At 39.7% G+C, this 19,568-nt stretch overlaps 1 protein-coding gene across 1 annotated transcript in view; it reads right to left on the bottom strand.

Annotated features, from left to right (window-relative positions):
* Window positions 1-228: 228 nt before the first annotated feature.
* slc6a6b (solute carrier family 6 member 6b) overlaps window positions 229-19,568 on the bottom strand; it is a 37,447-nt gene continuing 18,107 nt past the window's right edge. The window contains exons 4-15 of the mRNA XM_054616973.1: window positions 19,231-19,319; window positions 17,971-18,116; window positions 16,713-16,845; window positions 15,247-15,381; window positions 14,479-14,582; window positions 14,245-14,369; window positions 11,286-11,398; window positions 10,397-10,534; window positions 8,289-8,391; window positions 6,876-6,976; window positions 6,274-6,444; window positions 229-6,035 (exon numbers count right to left, since the gene is read on the bottom strand). Of these exons, the coding sequence (XP_054472948.1) occupies window positions 5,877-6,035; window positions 6,274-6,444; window positions 6,876-6,976; window positions 8,289-8,391; window positions 10,397-10,534; window positions 11,286-11,398; window positions 14,245-14,369; window positions 14,479-14,582; window positions 15,247-15,381; window positions 16,713-16,845; window positions 17,971-18,116; window positions 19,231-19,319 (1,517 nt within the window). The 3' untranslated portion in view covers window positions 229-5,876. The remainder of the gene's footprint in view (window positions 6,036-6,273; window positions 6,445-6,875; window positions 6,977-8,288; window positions 8,392-10,396; window positions 10,535-11,285; window positions 11,399-14,244; window positions 14,370-14,478; window positions 14,583-15,246; window positions 15,382-16,712; window positions 16,846-17,970; window positions 18,117-19,230; window positions 19,320-19,568) is intronic.

Here is a 19,568-nt window from a genome sequence, read left to right as displayed (position 1 = left end):
CTGGCAGCAGTAGACGTGTTGGAATGCGGCCTCCCGCGTTGGCTCGAGTACCTTAAACCTTGTAATACAGGCTTTGTGGGATTAGAGTTTATTATGATGTCGAGAGGATTTAGGTGCATAACTCCCACGAGTTTGGAATGGAACTTGAATGGAATGATCTGTGTGTGCGTATGTGTGTTACACCACCCGATGTACAGACACAAAAAAGCAAAACTCAAGAGCTTGTTTTCAGAAGACAAATTTTTTATTAAGAAATAAAAAAAGTTTTACATCTTTGTAAAACCTGTTCAAACACATATTTTTTTTTCATTTTTTTTTTTTAACCTAGCTTACAGGTTGGCCATAGAAATAAAAAATAAAACCTTTCAAATTCTTTTTAAAATGTTTTTTTTCCTTCAGAAAGAATTAAAAAACATTTTCTCATGTACATTCCTTAAAAAGGAAGGGCTGGCATACAGTATTATAATGCAGGAAAGACAGAGGCATTGTCACTGGAAACAATATACAGAGTGAGTCTGGCGACAGAGAGGATGGGGAGGATGACGGGGACTCCATTTCCCAGAGGACTTAGCGCTGAGATCATTGTTTGAGTAAAAAGGAGGAATGATAATTGTACGGCCAGAAGACAAAACTTGAGTAAAAGCTAAAAACGCCAAAAATGTAATTTACATGATATTTGTGTCTCTGAGTAGCCAGAAAACATGGAACCGAAGCGCTGAGGTAGAAAATGGAGCCCCGTGTGTCGTCCTTCACAGCCGCACGGTCACAGTGACTTCAGCGACAAAACAGATTTTGTGTCACCTCTACATAGCCCGAAGGTCACATATGTATTCCAAATGTTGCATCTTAATCACAGAAACAGACAGTTAGATTCTGAAACCTGCAGATATGGTGGTGTTTTCATACCAGTAATGAAGACGATGTAGGCAACGTGGGATTTTTTAAATTCTGGTCATATGTTCCTGTGGATGTGGTTTGGTTCTTCAGGTTCTTTGATAAAGCTCTAAGGCTGCGGGGTTTTGGCGAGGTGGAGTTGGATTTAGAAATGTCTGAATAAGCAGGATGTAGAAATTGCATACAAGGTTTTAAAAGAAAAGCCCACATTTGATATGGTTCAATCTGGGTTTTTTTTTATTGGATTTACTGCATTTGTTGCTGAGGGGCAGGCTTCCCAAAAGCAGCCGAAATGACTCCAAGGTATTTGTTCCATCACAAGCAAATGAGACTTTAGACCATTGTAAGGTGACTGGTTGGACTTCAGGTCTCGCCGATGTGTTGTTGATTGGTAATGGTGAACTTTGGTCCGTGGCGTGCTTTTGGAAAGCTGCCTGATTTTTTTTTTTTTTTTTAGCAGCACAGCAGTACTGAGATATAAATCGCAGGTAGAAAGATGGTGGGCTTAATGGCAGTGTTACTGTGTTTCATACCCCTCACAAACTCACAATTTAGCAGTCTGTCACAAAAAAATAAGTTTCGCTAAGAAAATCGGTTTGATTTCACAAAATTATTTGTATCATTCTCAGTGCATTTGGAAACCACAAGATGTTTGATGGAGAAGTGGTTTGGTTTGGTTTAGTCCCGCACTGCGAAGCATTTTGTGGCCGGTTTTAATTTAACTGGACCCTGAAGGTTCAAATTTTCTTCAGCAAGAATTCACAGGCTGTCGTTTTTTTTCAAAGGTTGCTACCACCTCTTGGAAAAACAGCGAGAAAAAATAAAAGTATTCTACAAAGTATTGCACGTAACAAATCTTAGCTTTTTTTTGTCGTTTTTTTTTGCTTGTTTTTTTTTGCTTGATAGTTGTACATGTTACTCCGATGAAAGAGGTTCAAATACACTATATTTGGAATACAAAAGGCAAATGTGACAGACACACAATCAAAAATAAAATAAAACAAGAAAACGTCTGAATTCAATAAAACAAGATCAATAAAAAAAAGAAAAAAAAAAAAAGAATGAAACTAATTCTTTGTTTTTTACCCTAAAAAATAAAATCTTCAGAAACTTTTACAATCGCCCGCAGGTGACTTTCACATTTCAACATTCGGCGGTAAAAACTTTGTGCATCGCTAATGCTTCGATTCTCTTGCAAATTTGTTTTCTCTGAGAAAAATCTGTTAGCTTAGGTTAAAGGAAGGTTTACGGAGGCTAACTCAAGGGGGAGTGTAAGAAGGCAGAGGAACTGGTACATACTGGGAATATACACAGAGAGGCAGAATAAACCAATAAATGACTGCATTAGTTATTATTTCTGGTCCATGTTTCCCCAACAAAAGAAGGACCTTAGCACTAGGGAACGCTTTCTTTCAGTTATAGAGCAAGTTCAGTCATATTTACCTGCTTTAAATCTATTTTTAATTATTTTTGCAAACAGATATTTCATTTCCAACATTTCTTGAGGTCCCCACATAATAAAAATCTCCATTTTGTGCATCTTAAAAATGACCAATCCGTGTAACAATATTTAGCTTTCCAATCGCCATAAATATGTTTTTGTATATGCAGGGTAACGCATCTGATGCTGCTGTTCTTAATGGAAGTTGCTGGCAGATCTTTCCTTTAAGCATTACTTCCATTTCGTTTTTTCACCTTAGTGCAGAGATCCTTCTGGGGAGGGACCAGATCTGTACAAAAGTTTAACATTAAAACGAAGCTTTGTATCGGTATTAAAATGGGAGGTCTGCAATGGGAGCTTAGCTGTACAAAGACGACTTATATAGGAAAAGTTTGTTACTGTATGAAAATAGATGTCTGCTGTGGATTTGGTTTCACAAATCCCTTTTAATGATATGAACTACTTTATTCTAGTTGAGGAAATTAAATAAAACCGTCAAAAAAAGAAAAAATTGAAAAAGAAAATGATCAAAGCTTAGATGACACACAAAATGATGCCCTGATTTCACGATCACTTCTGATGTGATGTTGTCGGTCAAATTCCTGCATTGCATGTGTACTGTGTAACTGTATGTTTTCTACGTGAATGAATAGTTTATTAACATTTTTGATCTATTTTAAATTTGTCTGCTTTTGTGCTTTTCAGAAAACAGAAGGGTTTTGACAGTATTTAGATATTTCTTTTCCTTTACTATAGAGACCAATGAGGACCCTGAATTAAAAAGATGGCAGTGTTTTTCTTTTGGCCCCATCAGTTCATATGAAGTCCAAATTATACAAATAAGGTGCGATAATATCTCACTTTGACTCACTCTTTCTGTTTTTTTTGTTTTTTTTGCCTTCGTTTGTGGATTACATTAGGCAGTAGAGGTGTGATGTATATTCCATTCTATGCGGCAAAGAACTGACCCAATGGCCTTTTCAAGATGGACAGTTACATCCATTTTGATTGCTACCGTTAAATGTCTCTTTGTCAACACAAAATTACAATTGAAATTTTTTGGAAGCTGGGTTATATCAGCTAAACAGAAAGTCCTGAGTGGACGGTCGCTGGAGACACATACACATGGAGACCCCTTAAACAGACGAGCTAACGCTGGTAAATGTCGTACTTCTCTGATAATCATTCAGCCAGTGTCATGTCTTTAAAACATCTTATATAGTGCCGAATTTCAAAGTTTTAATTTACTAATATATTCAATCAGAAGTTAAGTTTACAATTCTTCTCATTTTTGGTTAGGCTTCATTTGAATTTCAGGCAGAGTCTGATATAACGCAACAGTTCGAGATTATGAATGATTTAGATTTTACGTGGTTTTATTTACCGTTGCTATGCCACGAAACTCTTTTCCGATAATCCCAAATGACGATAGACACCCAAATACCCGCTAACTTCCAAGATTTATGTTGCAATCTGTACAACTGTCAACTACCGTTAAACTGATTTTTCAGAACGGTTGAGGTTCCTTCTTTGAAATGAAGCTCTTCAGCTCTCATTCACAAGTGAAGTCAAGCAACATGGTGACTGCGGGGGGGGAAATTAAAAAAAAACGTGACCAAACTCATGTCATTCGCTGGCTCTGATTGGTCTGCAGCCAGCTGAGTCTGGAAAGGAAAGTTTGGCGCTCAGAGGAGTCGACAGTCTGATTTGTTGGGGGTGTCACCCAACCAATCGTTGCTTTGGGTCATTACGTTGGTGACATGCTGTTTAACCATTTCCTACGGTGCCCTTTTTGGCAGAATTTGACCAAATGAAATACTGTCCCCTGGTATTTACAGAAGAGGAAAAAGCTATAAACCCCCCCCTAACGCCTACCAACTTACAGATGGAGCCATTGTAGAATCCCCATTTTTTTAACTGTACATTGAACTGCTCGCTGAATGTTTGACCCACAGGAGAAAATATTCGGGGGGATGAAACGGTTGCATTGTTTGTTTGCTAGTCGCTAAAAGACGGAATTGCTGGCAGGGCCAATGCTGCGGAAAACAAACGAGGATTATCACTACAATGGCTGCCGCTGTAAATGTATGATTTGTATAATAGCTTAGTATTTTCACCCGATATTTATATAAGTGTTCCTTCTTCTATGTAAAACTACAGCAATTATCATCAATAGTGAATAACAATAATATTATAGTCTTAATAAAAAAACAAAAAACAAATCTAAACATTGACAGAGGAAAAACTAATAATAATGTAACTTCCTCTGTAGAAAAGAAAAGAAATCCAATCCAAAAATTGTAAGCCAAGAGTGCCTAGTGCAGTCACTAACGTACTGTAAACTGGTCTAGGACAGAGAAAGATAGATAGAGATAGATATAGATAGACTGATTAGCTACTACTGTACAGTACGCCACATACAACACACTCAAGGGTTCAACCTCCACACTTCAAATCCTTTCAGATACCTCTCTCTTTGTGCAGGAGCAGGTTTCCCCAATGCAGCCTCAGTGCTAGTTTTTCTCATTGAGCCATAGTGTCAGTCTATGGAAGATGGGGATATTTGTGCTAAGGTGCATTTTAAAAAAATAAACCAGGATCCTGGCTTGATAAGGGTCATCGGCTATCATTGCTGTGATAATAGATTTATTTGATAATTTTTTTTTTAAGCTGCACCAGGCAATTTTGTCTATTAGAAATGAGAATACAGATATTTAGATTGATTGGTTTGGTCATATTTCTCAAGAAAATGTTGCCGTGTGCAGCTGGAATATCACCAAAATGTTTCTAATACGGATAAGAAACATGTTTTTTTAATTAATGATGCTCTACCTGCAGTGCCGCGTTCTTCCATCTCTTCCTAACTGGGCCTTTTCTGAACACAGTGGAACAGAATCACCCTACGGCACATGCCCTCCGAATGTGACATCATATCACAGGCAAAGAGCTGTTATATTTATAAGAACAGTCCCAAAGAACTTATTTTGGTAATCTGTGATCAACTGGGAATTTCTTATTTTTTTCATTTTGTGGCTACAAAAGGCTGTTTGATTCCAAGACTCAATAACCACTTTCTTCTTCTTCTTCTTTTTTTTTTTTTTTTTTTTTTTTTAAAACAATGGCTGGTATTCTGCAGAAAGTAGCTGACGTAGCAAACATAAACGTACCAGCGTATGACCGGGGGCTGGATCTAATTTGCACTCTGCCTTTAGAGTAGACAATAGTGGGACGTGTTGTCACATGGACATTACAAATAGGAAAAGTCCAGCACCAGCAATTGTGAGTAATTCAGAAATAGATTTGAAATGTGATTGCTACCCTCTTTAGAAAACCCACTGAGATCAAACTACTTCCAAAGTCGTCGGATAAGATTTGAAACGGCAACCTTTTTTTTTTTTCTTCCTTAAAACCCTTATCAGTCCACCAGACAGACAGATAGACAGATAGACAAAGAAAAACTAGCTAGCTTTAGAAGCATTTTAGAGGAGAGGAGTGGAGAGGAGAGGAGAGCGATCTCATGGAGAGCCTCCGCCTCATTCCTTTACATCATGGTTTCTACGATGGTGTGGGTGGGGGCCTTCATGAGAAGGCCCTTGTTCCCGTTGGGGTCCAGAGGGTAGGACAGCTCCTTGAGGCCGCGGTGGTCGGCGGGACGGGAGCTGGCCCCGCCGCGAACCGGAGCGGCAACCGCCTTAATGCGCTGCAGGGCAGAAGGAAGGAGGAGGGTCAGAGAAGGGTGGGGTTAAAGGAGAGGTGGAAACAACAGAGAGAGGGAAGGGAAGAGAGGGAATGAGTGAGAAATAATGGAGAGGGGGATAAAGAAAAAGGGTATAAGCTTAAAAATATGGACAAAAATACCATTTCATATAAACAAAACCGACAAAATCTGCATACAGAGCGTCAGCTACATAAATAAACAAGATGACCACTCCACCCACCTCAATGAGCGGCCCGTCGGATCGGAGGATCTTGATGACAACCACCATGGGGATGCAGATCATGGAGGTCAAGGCCAGAGTCCAACCTATTCCGATGGCCCAGTCCGGATACTCGTAGACCTTGTTGTACGTCAATGGCTTGTATTTGACCAAGGAGAAGATAAAGCAGCTCTGGAGAGGAGGATGAACAACGGTCAGCCATGGAAGGGATGGATTCACATTTTAGAAATGTCTATCATGTAGAGTGTACATGTTGGCTTCTTCAAAACAGACTTTAATGTCCACCAAGTCCACGTAACAACGTTTACCGCCTTGTTCAGGGTGTAATAGTTTCTAAGTACCAAACATAACATGGTGACAATGACTCGACGGCGTCAATGGGATATATACTTAATTTAATTATTTTATGGATATTTTACTTTTAATGAAGCATTAATGAAGGTAAATACTGTATATAGAACGTCAAATGACAGCATTTCTCTTTAAGAAACATGTGTTACAAGTTTCAGGAAGTAGAAGAATGGTTTTCATGAAGAAAAGAGGAAGAAGAAGTCAAACTCATCATCAGTTTACTGTTCATGTTAATAACAACAGGCCCTCACCATGCACAGTAAAGGAGTGATAATAGTCCAGCTCCATTTCATCCAAGCATTTGGTCTGTAGCCAAGCATGTCCTCAAGTGCATCGTAGTAATTATCAACGCCTGTGAAGACAGTGAAATACAGTCTGGTTATTGTGTTGCATATACACTTTTAACTCAGCACCAGAACTACTTATTTTACAACAATTAGTAGGCAAGGCAAGATCATTTGTGCAGAACATTTCAAACACAGAGGCAAAGTGCTTTACACAGGGCATACAAAAAATTAATTTAAGAAAAAGTCCTTCTCAAAACACGTGTTAAAGTATGTTAAACTACTCTTCCATTATCTATGTTTTGTTCAGCATTGTTATCTCACGTAAAAAGAAATGTTATGCCTCTGCCAACCCGTCTATTTGTAGTTTACATCCATGTCTGTCAAAAATGTCTTCATTATTAACACTTCATTATTTCATGCTATTAGACATTAGTGTGACATTGTCATAATTAGCATATGAATTCTTGATTGATGGCCAAAAACTGGTTTTGTAAGGTCCCAGTGACCTTTGACCAACAATATCTCTTCAGTTTAACCTCGAGAACAACTGGACTTTGAAGAAATTTGCTCGCAAACTAAATGACCTTACTCTTTAGTTGATGTATTCCCTCAGTAAACATTGTAAACATGAGTTTATGGTCTCAATCTCTAGTTTCAAGTCTTCTTCAATACAGCATGATGTTCATTTAGTAAATGATGCTCCATTTAGAGTCAAACAGACCATAAAGCAGAGTATGCTTGGGGGCGGGGCTACCTTGTGATTGGTTCCTTATGAATGTGACATATGAAACCCTGGCTGTCTGAATCCAGAATTTAGAGTCATTGTTTCACTTCAGTTACAAGGTGGACATGCTATGCAATGCCATTGACCTCTTATTCTGCTCATGGTTTCTCTTGTAGGATAAAAAAAATATATATATATATATATATATATATATAATATATATAAATATAAATATATATATATATATATATATTCTCATTGGAGGGGACTTTAAAGAAAAAACCAACAGAAATAGAAATAGACAGAAAATAATCTTGAATTCCTTGTGCATGGATGATGACCAGCATCCAATGTTCCATCAAAACTACTTTCATTTCAAAATGAATATAATAAAACCTTCTGTTGTTTTGAAGTTGCATGCAACTGCGTTTGCGGTCTGCGTTGCTGTCTCTAAATGAACTTCTATCTATTCCAGAGTGGATGCTCTTTGAGTGTAAAGACAGACGGACGTCACATTCAGTGCATGGAGACATTACGAGACAATGCATTAGGAACATTCATTTCCTGTCCACTAAAGTCAGCTAGGAAGTATATTTAGTATTACATCCCTCAGGCTCACAGTAATTAGTTATATTTAGAAGGATGGTACTCACCATAAACCCAGGCTACAGCTATACATTCAAAGAATGCCACCCACAGAAGGCACACACCGCTAGCTGCATAGAAATCAAACAGCTGGAAAACATACATGCCACCCTGCAGAGAGACACAAACACAAACGGAGCGTTAAAATCACAGTGTTTTCAGCTAAAAAGACAATATTTTCTTTCTTCCTCTCACTTTGAATAGGAAAAACCTTTGCCTTTCAGTGCATACCGTTTTAGTTTTGTAGATCAAGAACTTGTTAACAGAGATTTTCAAGACATAACCAAAAACGTGAGCAGCCGACACGTGAGACAGGCTACTGTATCCGAGTGTGTGTGTGTGTGTGTGTGTGTGTGTGTGTGTGTGTGTGTGTGTGTGTGTGTGTGTGCGTGTGTGTGTGTCCAGTGTGAAAACTGTTTTAACAATCATGGGAATCCTAAACTTGAACCAGGCCACCGCAGCCATAAAAAGATGTTGTCATGGGAACGACAGAGAGAGAGAGAGAGAGAGAGAGAGAGAGAGAGAGAGAGAGAGAGAGAGAGAGAGAGAGAGAGAGAGAGAGGCGGGGCAGAATACAGAATGACAGCGAGAAGGTCGAACGCTGCGTGAGACCAGGTTCGAGAGGAAGGAGAGGATGAGGATGGATGAAGAAAAGAGGGATGATAGAGGGTGACACTTCGATCATCTTGGAGGCCGTAAGAGAACGGGGAACGTGAGAGGAAGAGGAGGAACGGAGACACTGCATGGACAGAAACATTGTTAACTATCAACATTCATTTAAAAAAGGTCTCAATTGGTTTTAAAGAATGTTTTTCACTGGAAATAAAAAAAAAGGAGAAATTGTGTATTTTACAACTAGACTTGTCATTCTAAGTGATTTGTGTAACTCTAGATAGTTAACATCATTCTACTCATTTCATTGTTTGTGCACATAGGGTTAGGGCTCTAAACACTGAGCAGTACATAGTCCCTTGCCAATGGGTTCACAGCTTGCATAAATCTCTTTAGAAAGTGCCTTGTGACAGATGCTATTGGCATCTCGCATATGAGATGGACGGGCCAAATCAAATAAAAACACCACTGGTCTTGATTTAAGAAAAGATTGTGCTGGATTAATCACTTTGGCACTCGGTTCTACGGGTCACAGAACACTCCACTTATAGACCCAACAGTGCTTTCACTCAAGGTCAACATCTCTAACTATGAGAAGCTTTAATAGACCCTTCTCACAGCCAACTGTGCTACGCTATGAACTGCCAGGAGAGGCACATGCGTAACAAATCACAAGGGGATTTGGTTCCATTTTGTGTAGGTGTGCTGCTAAGCCACAGTGAGCCCAATGCACAACACTAGAGCCCTTTATCACCGTGACAGTTACACTTGTTTTTTGGCAAGTCAAAATGTCCGCCGGTGAGAAGGGTCTGGGTTCGTTAGGAGGACGATGCATCACAATGATGCGTCTGTGTAACTGACGGGGAAAGAAATGTGTGCATTTCCAAGTTAGAGGAAAAGTCGACAAAGAGATTGAACACGGGCGAAGAGGAACAAGGTGTGAGCAACAAAACGAGAACAAGGCAAACGCTCTTTTTCAGAGAAACGGGAGGAGCTAATGAGAGGACCCGACAGAAAGGAGTAAGACGTGATGAGAAAACAGGGGAAAACAGACAAGAGACAGAAATAGACGAGAAGAGAAGGAGTAGGAAGAGAAAGAATTGGAAAAGCCAAGTCAGGTCTAGTGTATCTATTAATACCAGAGGAGGGAAGGAAAGTTCTCATGACTTGACAGTATAAATAGCCCCCTGTCATCTCCCCAGGGACAGACACTAATAGCAGTATGAACAATGTCACTGCTTTTATACATATATATATATATATATATATATATTATCAATATGTTCTTTCCTCAACTATGAAAAAGTACTGGTACTCCCCCCGTTGTTTATCGTATATAGGCACTGAAACCATTGGGGAGTATTCGTTTCGGAGTTTTCTGACATTTACAATGTTCCTGCATATGTTCTGGTCACAACTGGCTCTTTGTTAAGCTCCACGCGCTGCTACTACCACGTCGTGGCAACCTCGGAGCCCACACTGTCACTAACTGCAGTGTTGTTACCTTGGTAACCATGGTGAGTCCAAGCAGGTAGCTGATGCAGCAGATGATAGCGATGAAGATCTCTCTGCGGTAACCCTTCCTTAGGAAGGACGGATACAGATCCACCAGTGATGTGATCTGCCCTTCCACCTCCACAAACTGCAGGGAGACAAAGAGACACAGTGGTGGAATTACATGGAAATAGTATGAATGACATATTTTGGAGGTCGTCCTTTTAGTTTCATTTGGTCAATAAAAGCATCACTGATGTTTCATTATAGGATTTACATCTCTTGCCGGTGCTTGAAGCCATTTATGTGTTAATTTGGCTAAAGCAGTTTTAAATAAATCTATTCTGGGAAGGTTGAGTGAGCATCATTGGCCTTAAAGTATTTTGTTAAACAAAAATGGTCTCATATAAGGTGATTTCCCAGATCTTCTTTGATTTGTATGATAATAAACTGAATATCTTTAGATTTAGGAATGAACAAACAAGACATTTAAACACATCACCTTGGACTATGAGAAACATTTTCACTATTTTCTGACATTTTATAGACCAAACGATTAATTGATTTCTCTCAAAAAGAATCTGCAGAATACAGTTATCTTTAATTAAATTAATTGTTGGTACGATTTATGTTGGCTTCTTCTTTTTTGATAATGAGGTTTGTTTGCGTAGAAATCAAATTGCACAGAAACTCACACATTTCTATATTTTACCAAGAGATTAAAATATGCTACAGAAAGCTTTTGAAACACCTTAAACAACCTTAAAGTCTGTGCACAGGCCTCTGCTATTGGCCGGTGCGTTTGCTCATGGGAACCTCAATAACTTCTGTCTGCGAGTGTTATCACCATATCCTTTTTTTACAGATGCAAATGTGTGAAAGTTCATATCTCCGCTAACCTGACTGTCGAGGCCAAGCAGCAGCAGCATAATGAAGAAGAGAATTGCCCAGACTGTAGGGAAAGGCATCATGGATACAGCCTTGGGGTAGGCGATGAACGCCAGGCCTGGACCTGCAGAGGAAGGGGGGTGGGGGGGGGGGGAGAGAGCAGACAGAGGGGGTTGGGGGGGGAGGCAACATTAGTATTATGACAAGCTGATCTGATCTGCCTCCCTGTGGGAAGAAAGAGCCCCAAACATTGGAGATGCAAAACCAGATGTGAATGCATGATCAACCCTGGGCTAGCAAACTGTAAACGGTTGTTATGTGTTTATATGTAGCTAGCTTTTGTCAAAAAAAAGTGTGTCACACATCTCTACTTACCTTTTACTTCCCTCTTTGCAAACATTACTTATGGCACATTACTAACTGTATGCACTTAACCCCATTTCATATCATTAACAATGAACTTCATAAAAAAAAAAAAAAAGGAAAAACAGAGCAGTAGAGTATAATATGTGATGTAAAGTATTCTGCGTCATGAGACCTGTAGATCATTGTAAACACTGCAGCAATTCTATGAAATGTTTAACCTACGTATGGTTGATTCACGTTTCCGGGGCGTCTGAATGAGTCAACTTCTAGAAAAGGTAAATCAAGTGTATCTTGGTTTCTCAGATAATTGAGTTTTTTAAGTATGTCAACACCTACGTCACTCGAGCCATTCTGCATCCCTGACTGAATTAAGCATGATCCTCTCTATGAGGAATGCAAAATGGCCGTAGCAAAACAGCAGCAGATGCAAACTGATGTGTCAAATGTAAAGCAATGGCTTTTTTTTTTTTTTTTTTTTTTTTTTTTTTTTATTGAGAGGTTTAATTTGACGTTGATGCTACTGCACATTGGGAAGTGTAAAACAGAAGTTAAGAAACAAGGAAGCAGCCGAAACAGCAACACAGCATTGCAGCTGATGGCAAGATATGAAAATATGTTCCGTTTTTTGTTGCAAAATATGACAAGGCATCCAACCAAACACCGCGTTGACTCGAAAAATAGTACCAACTTCCATTCTCTGAGAGGGGAAATGCTAGCAGGATCAAGTATCTTAAATCATGAAATCCACATCAAGCAGTGTGATTAATCATTACTTGACTGTACAAAACATACAATACTACATATCAAATCCTATGTTTTCATTTATGTCAATGCACATGGACACACTCGTTCCATGTTGCTACGTCTATTTCGTCTGATATACACTTCTATTCTTTGGTAACCTGTGGAGCATCAACCCACTCGCCAAACACAACGTTGATATTGGATAATTCTGCTAAAAAAACTCATTTGGCACTGGATTTAAATTGGAGACTACAGAATTGTCCAATATTCGTATCGACTGGGCTGGCAGCATGGAAAGTGTTTGAGGTTTTAAATTTACTTTGTCAACCTTAATGATCTTGGGGCAATAGATGAAGACTGGGTCTCACATAAGCACTTGAAGTTAACAACATCATTGCAATCAGCAAAAATGACAAGTTTCAAGTTTGTGTCTAATTTGATGTCAAACAAGAGGTCTTATGTCTTAATATATCACCTTAAGGTAACAGAAACATGTCAAATCCAGAGAATAAGAGATTCAAACTTTCCAAACAACAGCTTTCAGATCTCTGTTGGTGTGTAAACACCTTTTCTTTGAGGGTATTTTTAAAGAACAGGCCGACATTCATTTTTTTATCCGCTCTGGGATGTGAAAAACAAGCATTAATTAAATCCTTGTGTGAATATATCGGAAAACAGGGCATGACTTTCAGCTTGGAATAGGCTATTTTTGTCTACTCACAAAAACAATGGTTGCATTTGCAGCCACATAAAGTATATATATCAATAGACTATGTAATGAAAGGATTAAATACTTTAAGTCCATGGAAAAGATGTTGGGTACTTACTGTTGCATGGAAGCTTTTTTTAAAAGCCCTTAGTCTTATGTGATCATGAATGCACTTTTTTAAAACCATGGAGTTTTGTGGTTTAGTGATTTCATTGTTATGGGCCCGAACATAAATTACAAAAACAATGAAGCTGCTGTTTCTAGAAAAAATTAATGTTGTAAAAACAACTGATAACACTATATGCCAATGTCTTACTCCAATCGATAGCAACCACAGCAATGGGGACTTCAATCAATGATTAGCGACAACATTGATTATACTACATTGCATCAAATACTGCATTGCTTCACAATATAGCAGCAACGCCCCTAGTGGAAACCAGGGGAATAGCATGACTTTGCTCTATTTGGCAAACTTGATAAAACAGCTCAATTTGTTGGAAAATAGTCAAAAATACAATCTTTAAGCCAAGGACTTAAATTGAAAGCCTGATTTAATGGAATACAAAAAATATTGTATCATTATTGACTGGGTTACAATGGTGACATTTTTGTCCCTAAGGTTTTGAGTGTTTGGACTTTAGTTTCCAAAACTTGCCTTGCCAAAACGTATGCCATATGCATAAACAGCCAAAACGATTGAACAATTCTCCATAATGGGGCACAAGGCTTACCCTAGCACACTGTCGCAGGATGCACTTTATCATGATATAGCTAGTTCTAAGTGTAAATTCAAGATAATCTTTTAACGTCTCTCAATGTCTCCATCTCTTGCTCTTCAAAAACAAAATCTTTTTTCCGACAACTCTATCTTAGCCCTGATCCATCCTACTTCTTTTTCGTCGAATGATGCCCTAACAGACTGATTAGATGTTCTTAGTTGCTCACATTCTGCTTTTGTCAAGTAGTGTTTGATTGCGGAAACTTCCATATTCCGATGCCGTCATTTGTAATTAATCAAGGAATCCATTTAATACCAAGTTGAGTTCGTTTGGGATTCGTTGCTGTTTTTCTTTGTCATAACTGTTGTTTCATTTGTTAACCAGGAAGCAGCGCCCACCATCACTGCCGCCTTTACAGAACCCTCGTACCTGACTCTGCCACATCAGCAATGTCCACCCCTTGCTCTTGTGCCATGAAGCCCAGGACGGAAAATATTGCGAAGCCAGACACAAAACTGGTACCACTGTTGAGGGCTCCCAGCAGCAAACAGTCCCTATGTCACACATATGTCATGAGGAGGATTTGTTAATGAACACACAAGGATCCCTTCCCTCCCCTCTGTCCCCTACCGCTAACCCCCTCACTGAAAACTGATGCCTCACCTGTAGCAATTGTATTTGTACTTGTTGTAGCTCCCCAAGGAAGTCATGGCGCCCAAACAGATGGCATAGGAGAAGAAGATCTGCGTGCCGGCGTCAATCCACACCTGTGAAGTAGGGGGACAGAAAGGCTGAGGCCTGCTGCTGAGGGGAAGCACTGGGCATGCGTGATACATTGAGAGGCTGGAAATTTAAGCTAATTCTGATTTTCATGACAAACGGAACAAATGCTGACTCTGCTTTATTACTTGGTCCCATAATGCTTGGTTGAAGACTGGCCGTACAGCCCGTAGAAGTCAGGGTGCCTGGCTGTCTGTGAGGCTTACTAGGTGTGTTTGATTTTCAAGAGAATTCTAAGTGAACTTTCGCAAAAAAGGAGCTTATTTCGTAGCTTGGAGCTAATAAACTCAGCTACAGCAAAAAAAAAGTAGTCTTGAGTAAGGTCTCAAACAAGACCAAGACAGATCTGGAGTACTTCAACACTGATCCATGAATCTAAACCATGTCTTCAGGTTTTCAGGTCTTTGTTCCAATTGGGCAAGTTTGAATTGTTCTTACATATCAGCCAGTATTGGCCGTGTTTAATGTTGCCCAGAGACAAAGACAATAATGTTCTTTATTAGAATATCCTAGAAGACGCCGACAGCAACATATTCTACCAACGGATTGTTAGATTTACATGCATGCATATATGTTCGACTAGACCAAGGGACTGTAACAGGAGCTCAGTGTTGGGGGGTTTTCTCATTCAGGCATCACGGGGGCACCTACCTCTGGGTCCTGCAGACGAGCGAGGTCGGGGTACAGGTAGAACTTGATTCCTGCAGAAGCACCCGGCAGTGTCACGCCACGAATCAACAGCACAATGAGCATGACGAATGGGAACGTGGCTGTGATGTAGACCACCTGTGGGAGAACACAATACAGGAGAGCAAGGTCACACATGATGAAAACACTCTAAATCCTCCAGTCTGTATGATTCTATAGGGGGAAGGCTGTATGTTTTTGGAACATCAGTTTCAAAAACAGTCCGCCTTGGCCATGTCATGATTGTTCATTTGTTATTGGTTTATAAGCTGATATATTTGGAGTCATGACAGGGGATTTTGGTTGATGAATGGGTGAACTCCTAGCAGTTATTTTGGGATTATGACAACAACAGACCACAGGCTGTCCCTTAAATCAATAGCAGTCTATCAGCACCCCTTATTGGAGAGCGGTGACCACATCGGCCTTGCAGAAGTGGCTTTATTACAGGAGTTACAACTTGGAGCAACCAGAGAGCATAAATCAGGCCAGACCAAATCAATAAATAGTGTTGAGGTTTTAAAAACAGCAGTCTGGGATTGACTGAGCTGCCTCTAGTCTTGGGCGTGTTGTTGTTGTTGTTGCTGTAACAGATATTTGAACAAGGTCTGAAATGTTCCCTTTACGCAGTCATCCAATAGGCTACATCCACAGCTGTCAAAAAAAAAAAAAAAAAAGGAGACATTTGTACTGAAATACAGAATTGTAATCCTAAAAATGTAAGCCCGTTTCTTTCAAAGTTAGACATGTGCAATTGTATAGATCAGGAAACAAGTAACAGGAAATTGCAGTACAGATATGTTTGTGGTTTTAAAAACAGTGTGCACATTACATAGTTTGTCCATATAAGGGCACTGACAAATGTGTTTTTCAAACTGCAAGTAAAACAATGTCCCGTTGTTAATTGTTTTACTTGCAAACATCAGAGAATATTCAACCCTTGCATTCTGTCTGAAAGTCTGAAAGTCAGGTGATACATTTATTTGAGGAAATGCTGCCGAGTTTGGAAGGAACTACAACAGCAAAGTGGAACCAGATGTTGTCCTGTTCTTCCTCTTGAGAACTACTGCCACACAAATGTCAGTACAACTAAAATTCAGTGCTGTATGGGCTGAAATAAGATTACTACATTTTTAGATATATTAAATAGGGAAAAAATGGATTCAGGCCATAAAATTGCAAGCACATGCAACCAAGGCCTTCAGAAAAAACTTGCATTTCCCTGCACTCAGTTTGAACATAGCCCCTATTGTTGTCTTGGTAAGACCGCGGTGAAAAACAAAAAGTCATATGAGCATCACCCTGTAATGGTTCCCGGCACTCATTGTGATACAGCAAACAAACTCTTGTTCCTCTTGTTTAACAGTGTAAAACACATAATAAATTAAACAAATGCAGGTCTGTAGAGGATGACAGAAACATTTATTTACCTTGCCAGTGGACTTGACTCCCTTCCAGATGCAGAAGAAGCAGATGACCCAGACGAGCAGCAAACACAGAGCCAGGTCCCACTTGATGGGACCGATATCCTCGATACCATTGGAGATGCCAAGCACGTTATGTCTGCAGCAGAAAAAGGAAAGCTCTATGAGTGTTTGTGCCCATTTGTGCAACTCGCTGTACTATATATACACATTCAAATCAATCAAGTTGGCGGAAGTCTTTTTAAGTGTATGCCCCAGTAACTGGTGTGTGATCTACATCCTGTGTCCTACGGAGAGTTGAACAGCGTTTCTTTGGCACTACCGATCAACCCTTCAGTCTTTGGGATTTGCCAGTGTTTCAAATGTGTCCAGGTCCTTTTATAGTCGCTCTGACTGCCAGCCAATCAGATCAAAGCGAAACAAAGCCTCTGAATTAAAAGTTCCTTAATGTCTGCCTTGGACTAAAACAAATTGGTTACCATCTAATTTGCAAGAACATTTATCAAAGACGTCGCATCTTAAAAGGAATACCCCAAACAAAATGACCACTTGTGTATCAGTTACTCGACGTGTTTTACCTTGAAATCTAGAAGAAGGCTTTGTCGATGAACAGACAATCCAAAAATGGAGAAAAGCCTTGATGAATTGAAGTAAATGGATGTAATTGGATGTTTGGGAAGTAAACTACTTCCCAAACATCCAAAGTCGCACCATTCAAAAACACTTCCACCACTACCATCTTTGAGTCCGTGCATGTAGAGGGAAGTGTTACACCTGGCCTCCATTTACTTCAATTCATCAAGGTTTTACCTGGTTTTCGGCCATTTTTTGGTTCACCATGGAGGCATGCAAGAAAAACTAGGTAACACATTGGTGAGAATTGATATACAAATGGCCATTTTGTGGGTTAAGTATCCATTTAACTAGTCTGACTCATGGATGTAGACTGTTGCGTATCTCCCTTATGTGATTTGGATGCATCTCCTGAGGCATCCCCCCCCTCCCTTCTGTCATCTATTTTGCAATGGCACCATCACTACATCCTGTGCTTAGTACGACCCAAGACAATTGGGTTTGGTTTAAAGATAAACAACCAAGCCGGAGCATTCCCCCCCCCTATACCCGAATGATAATGCATAGAGCCAGACTTCTATTGCTATGCGAGACTACAACTTGATCAAACGTAACAAAGCCCATGACATGGCATACAAATGTTGCGCCGTTATGCAGGTGAGCATGTACGTTGGCTCTTATGCGTACTCACTCCCAGAACTCGGTGACGGGGGAGGTGAAGTTGGTGGCGTTGGCAGCCAGCCAGAGGGATTTGTTCTTGCGGTGGGTGTCCTCGATGCAGCGATCGGTGTTCCAGGGCTGATTGCACTTGGCCCAGGGCAGCTCCGGTTGAAAACACTGGAACAAGTAAAGAAAAAACAGGAGTTACGTGAGAGGACAACTCAGCTTTGGGACATGCCCCAACAACATTAATACTAACACTACTCTTTGTTTCAATGTTGCCGAAAGAAATCCCCTCACTGTACTAAAGGTCATACTTAAGCTCAAATACAGAAAAATTATCAATTGTCTCTTTTCACTACTTAAGATGTTTTTGTTTTACAACTCAGTTATTACATTTACATGATGTTTAAATTGCTCTGTTCTATTGATTCATTGCCCCTCACAAATGCAACATCATAAACTATAATAAAAAACAAACCCATTTTGCATTCTACTGTAGGCAGACTGAAGATATATTTCTTTAACCTATTACACACACGTACACTTTTTTTGAGCGTGCTAGATAACCTGTGGAGTTATGGATTTGAATTCGGTTTGCTTTGACCTGATACACAAACAAACACCTACACATGCATTATGTCCGCTCACTCGCTCGCTTTTTCAAGTGAGACAGAGAGAGATGATGACACCATTGATCTTCATTCTACTGCGCAGTGGGCATTTGGGACACTGGATGGGCCAACTGGGAACTGATAAACTCTTGGAAAGTCTGGTTCGCTGTATTTGCTTTTGAAGAAAATGTGAAACTGATGTTGTATTGGACTTGATTTATGTTTCCCAACAATGGAGAGCTTTAAAAAAAAAAAAAGCAGGAATCCTCTGGTTGTTTTAGCAATGCCAACACTTCATTCTTCATTGGATCAAAAGATGATTCATTTGTTTAACATGTTGAATTCCATCATCAATCCTCCAAATCAATGATGCATCCTCTGCCAGCAAATTTAAAAGAAGCTTTTATATAAACCAACGTTGGCAAGCAATTATGATTTACCTTTTATCAACTATTCATAACCTTTATAATTTACGTGTTTCTACAGCACTGACATTCCAGCTAGACAGTACATGGAGGTTTAAGTATCAGAAGTTACACTGCCCTGATAAGGATCCCTGTTTATTTATACAATTTAAGTCATTTATGATGGCAGAGAGAGAAAAGGATATGAAAGAGATTCATTTTATTGCCATCAGCGATTTTTTTTTTTTTTTTCAAATTTGTTTCCAAACTTACCTGGAACAGGTAGTAGAGGCCCCAAGCCAGGATGACAATGTAGTAGATATTCAGCAGGGACACGATCACAATGGAGGCGTAACCAATACCTGGAGAGAGAGAGGAGAGAGAGAGGAGAGGTCAGACGATACAAGAAGACGCCAATAGTCCGGTGGAATTGCCAATGTGACGGATAGATAGCGACAGACATTTTTTATAGAAGTAAATAATGGCCTAAACTGAATCTGAAAATTACAGCCTTGCGGTTGTAATCCTCCGTCAACCAGTCATGCCATCCACCATCCATGTGTGTCCAAAATGTCACTTTGTACTTTAATGAACATTTTCGTGAAATTGTC

Source organism: Anoplopoma fimbria, chromosome 17, assembly GCF_027596085.1.
Source record: "Anoplopoma fimbria isolate UVic2021 breed Golden Eagle Sablefish chromosome 17, Afim_UVic_2022, whole genome shotgun sequence".
Lineage (NCBI taxonomy): Eukaryota > Metazoa > Chordata > Actinopteri > Perciformes > Anoplopomatidae > Anoplopoma > Anoplopoma fimbria.
Note: the sequence above shows the minus strand (reverse complement) of the source record. Positions and strands in the feature narration are given on the sequence as shown.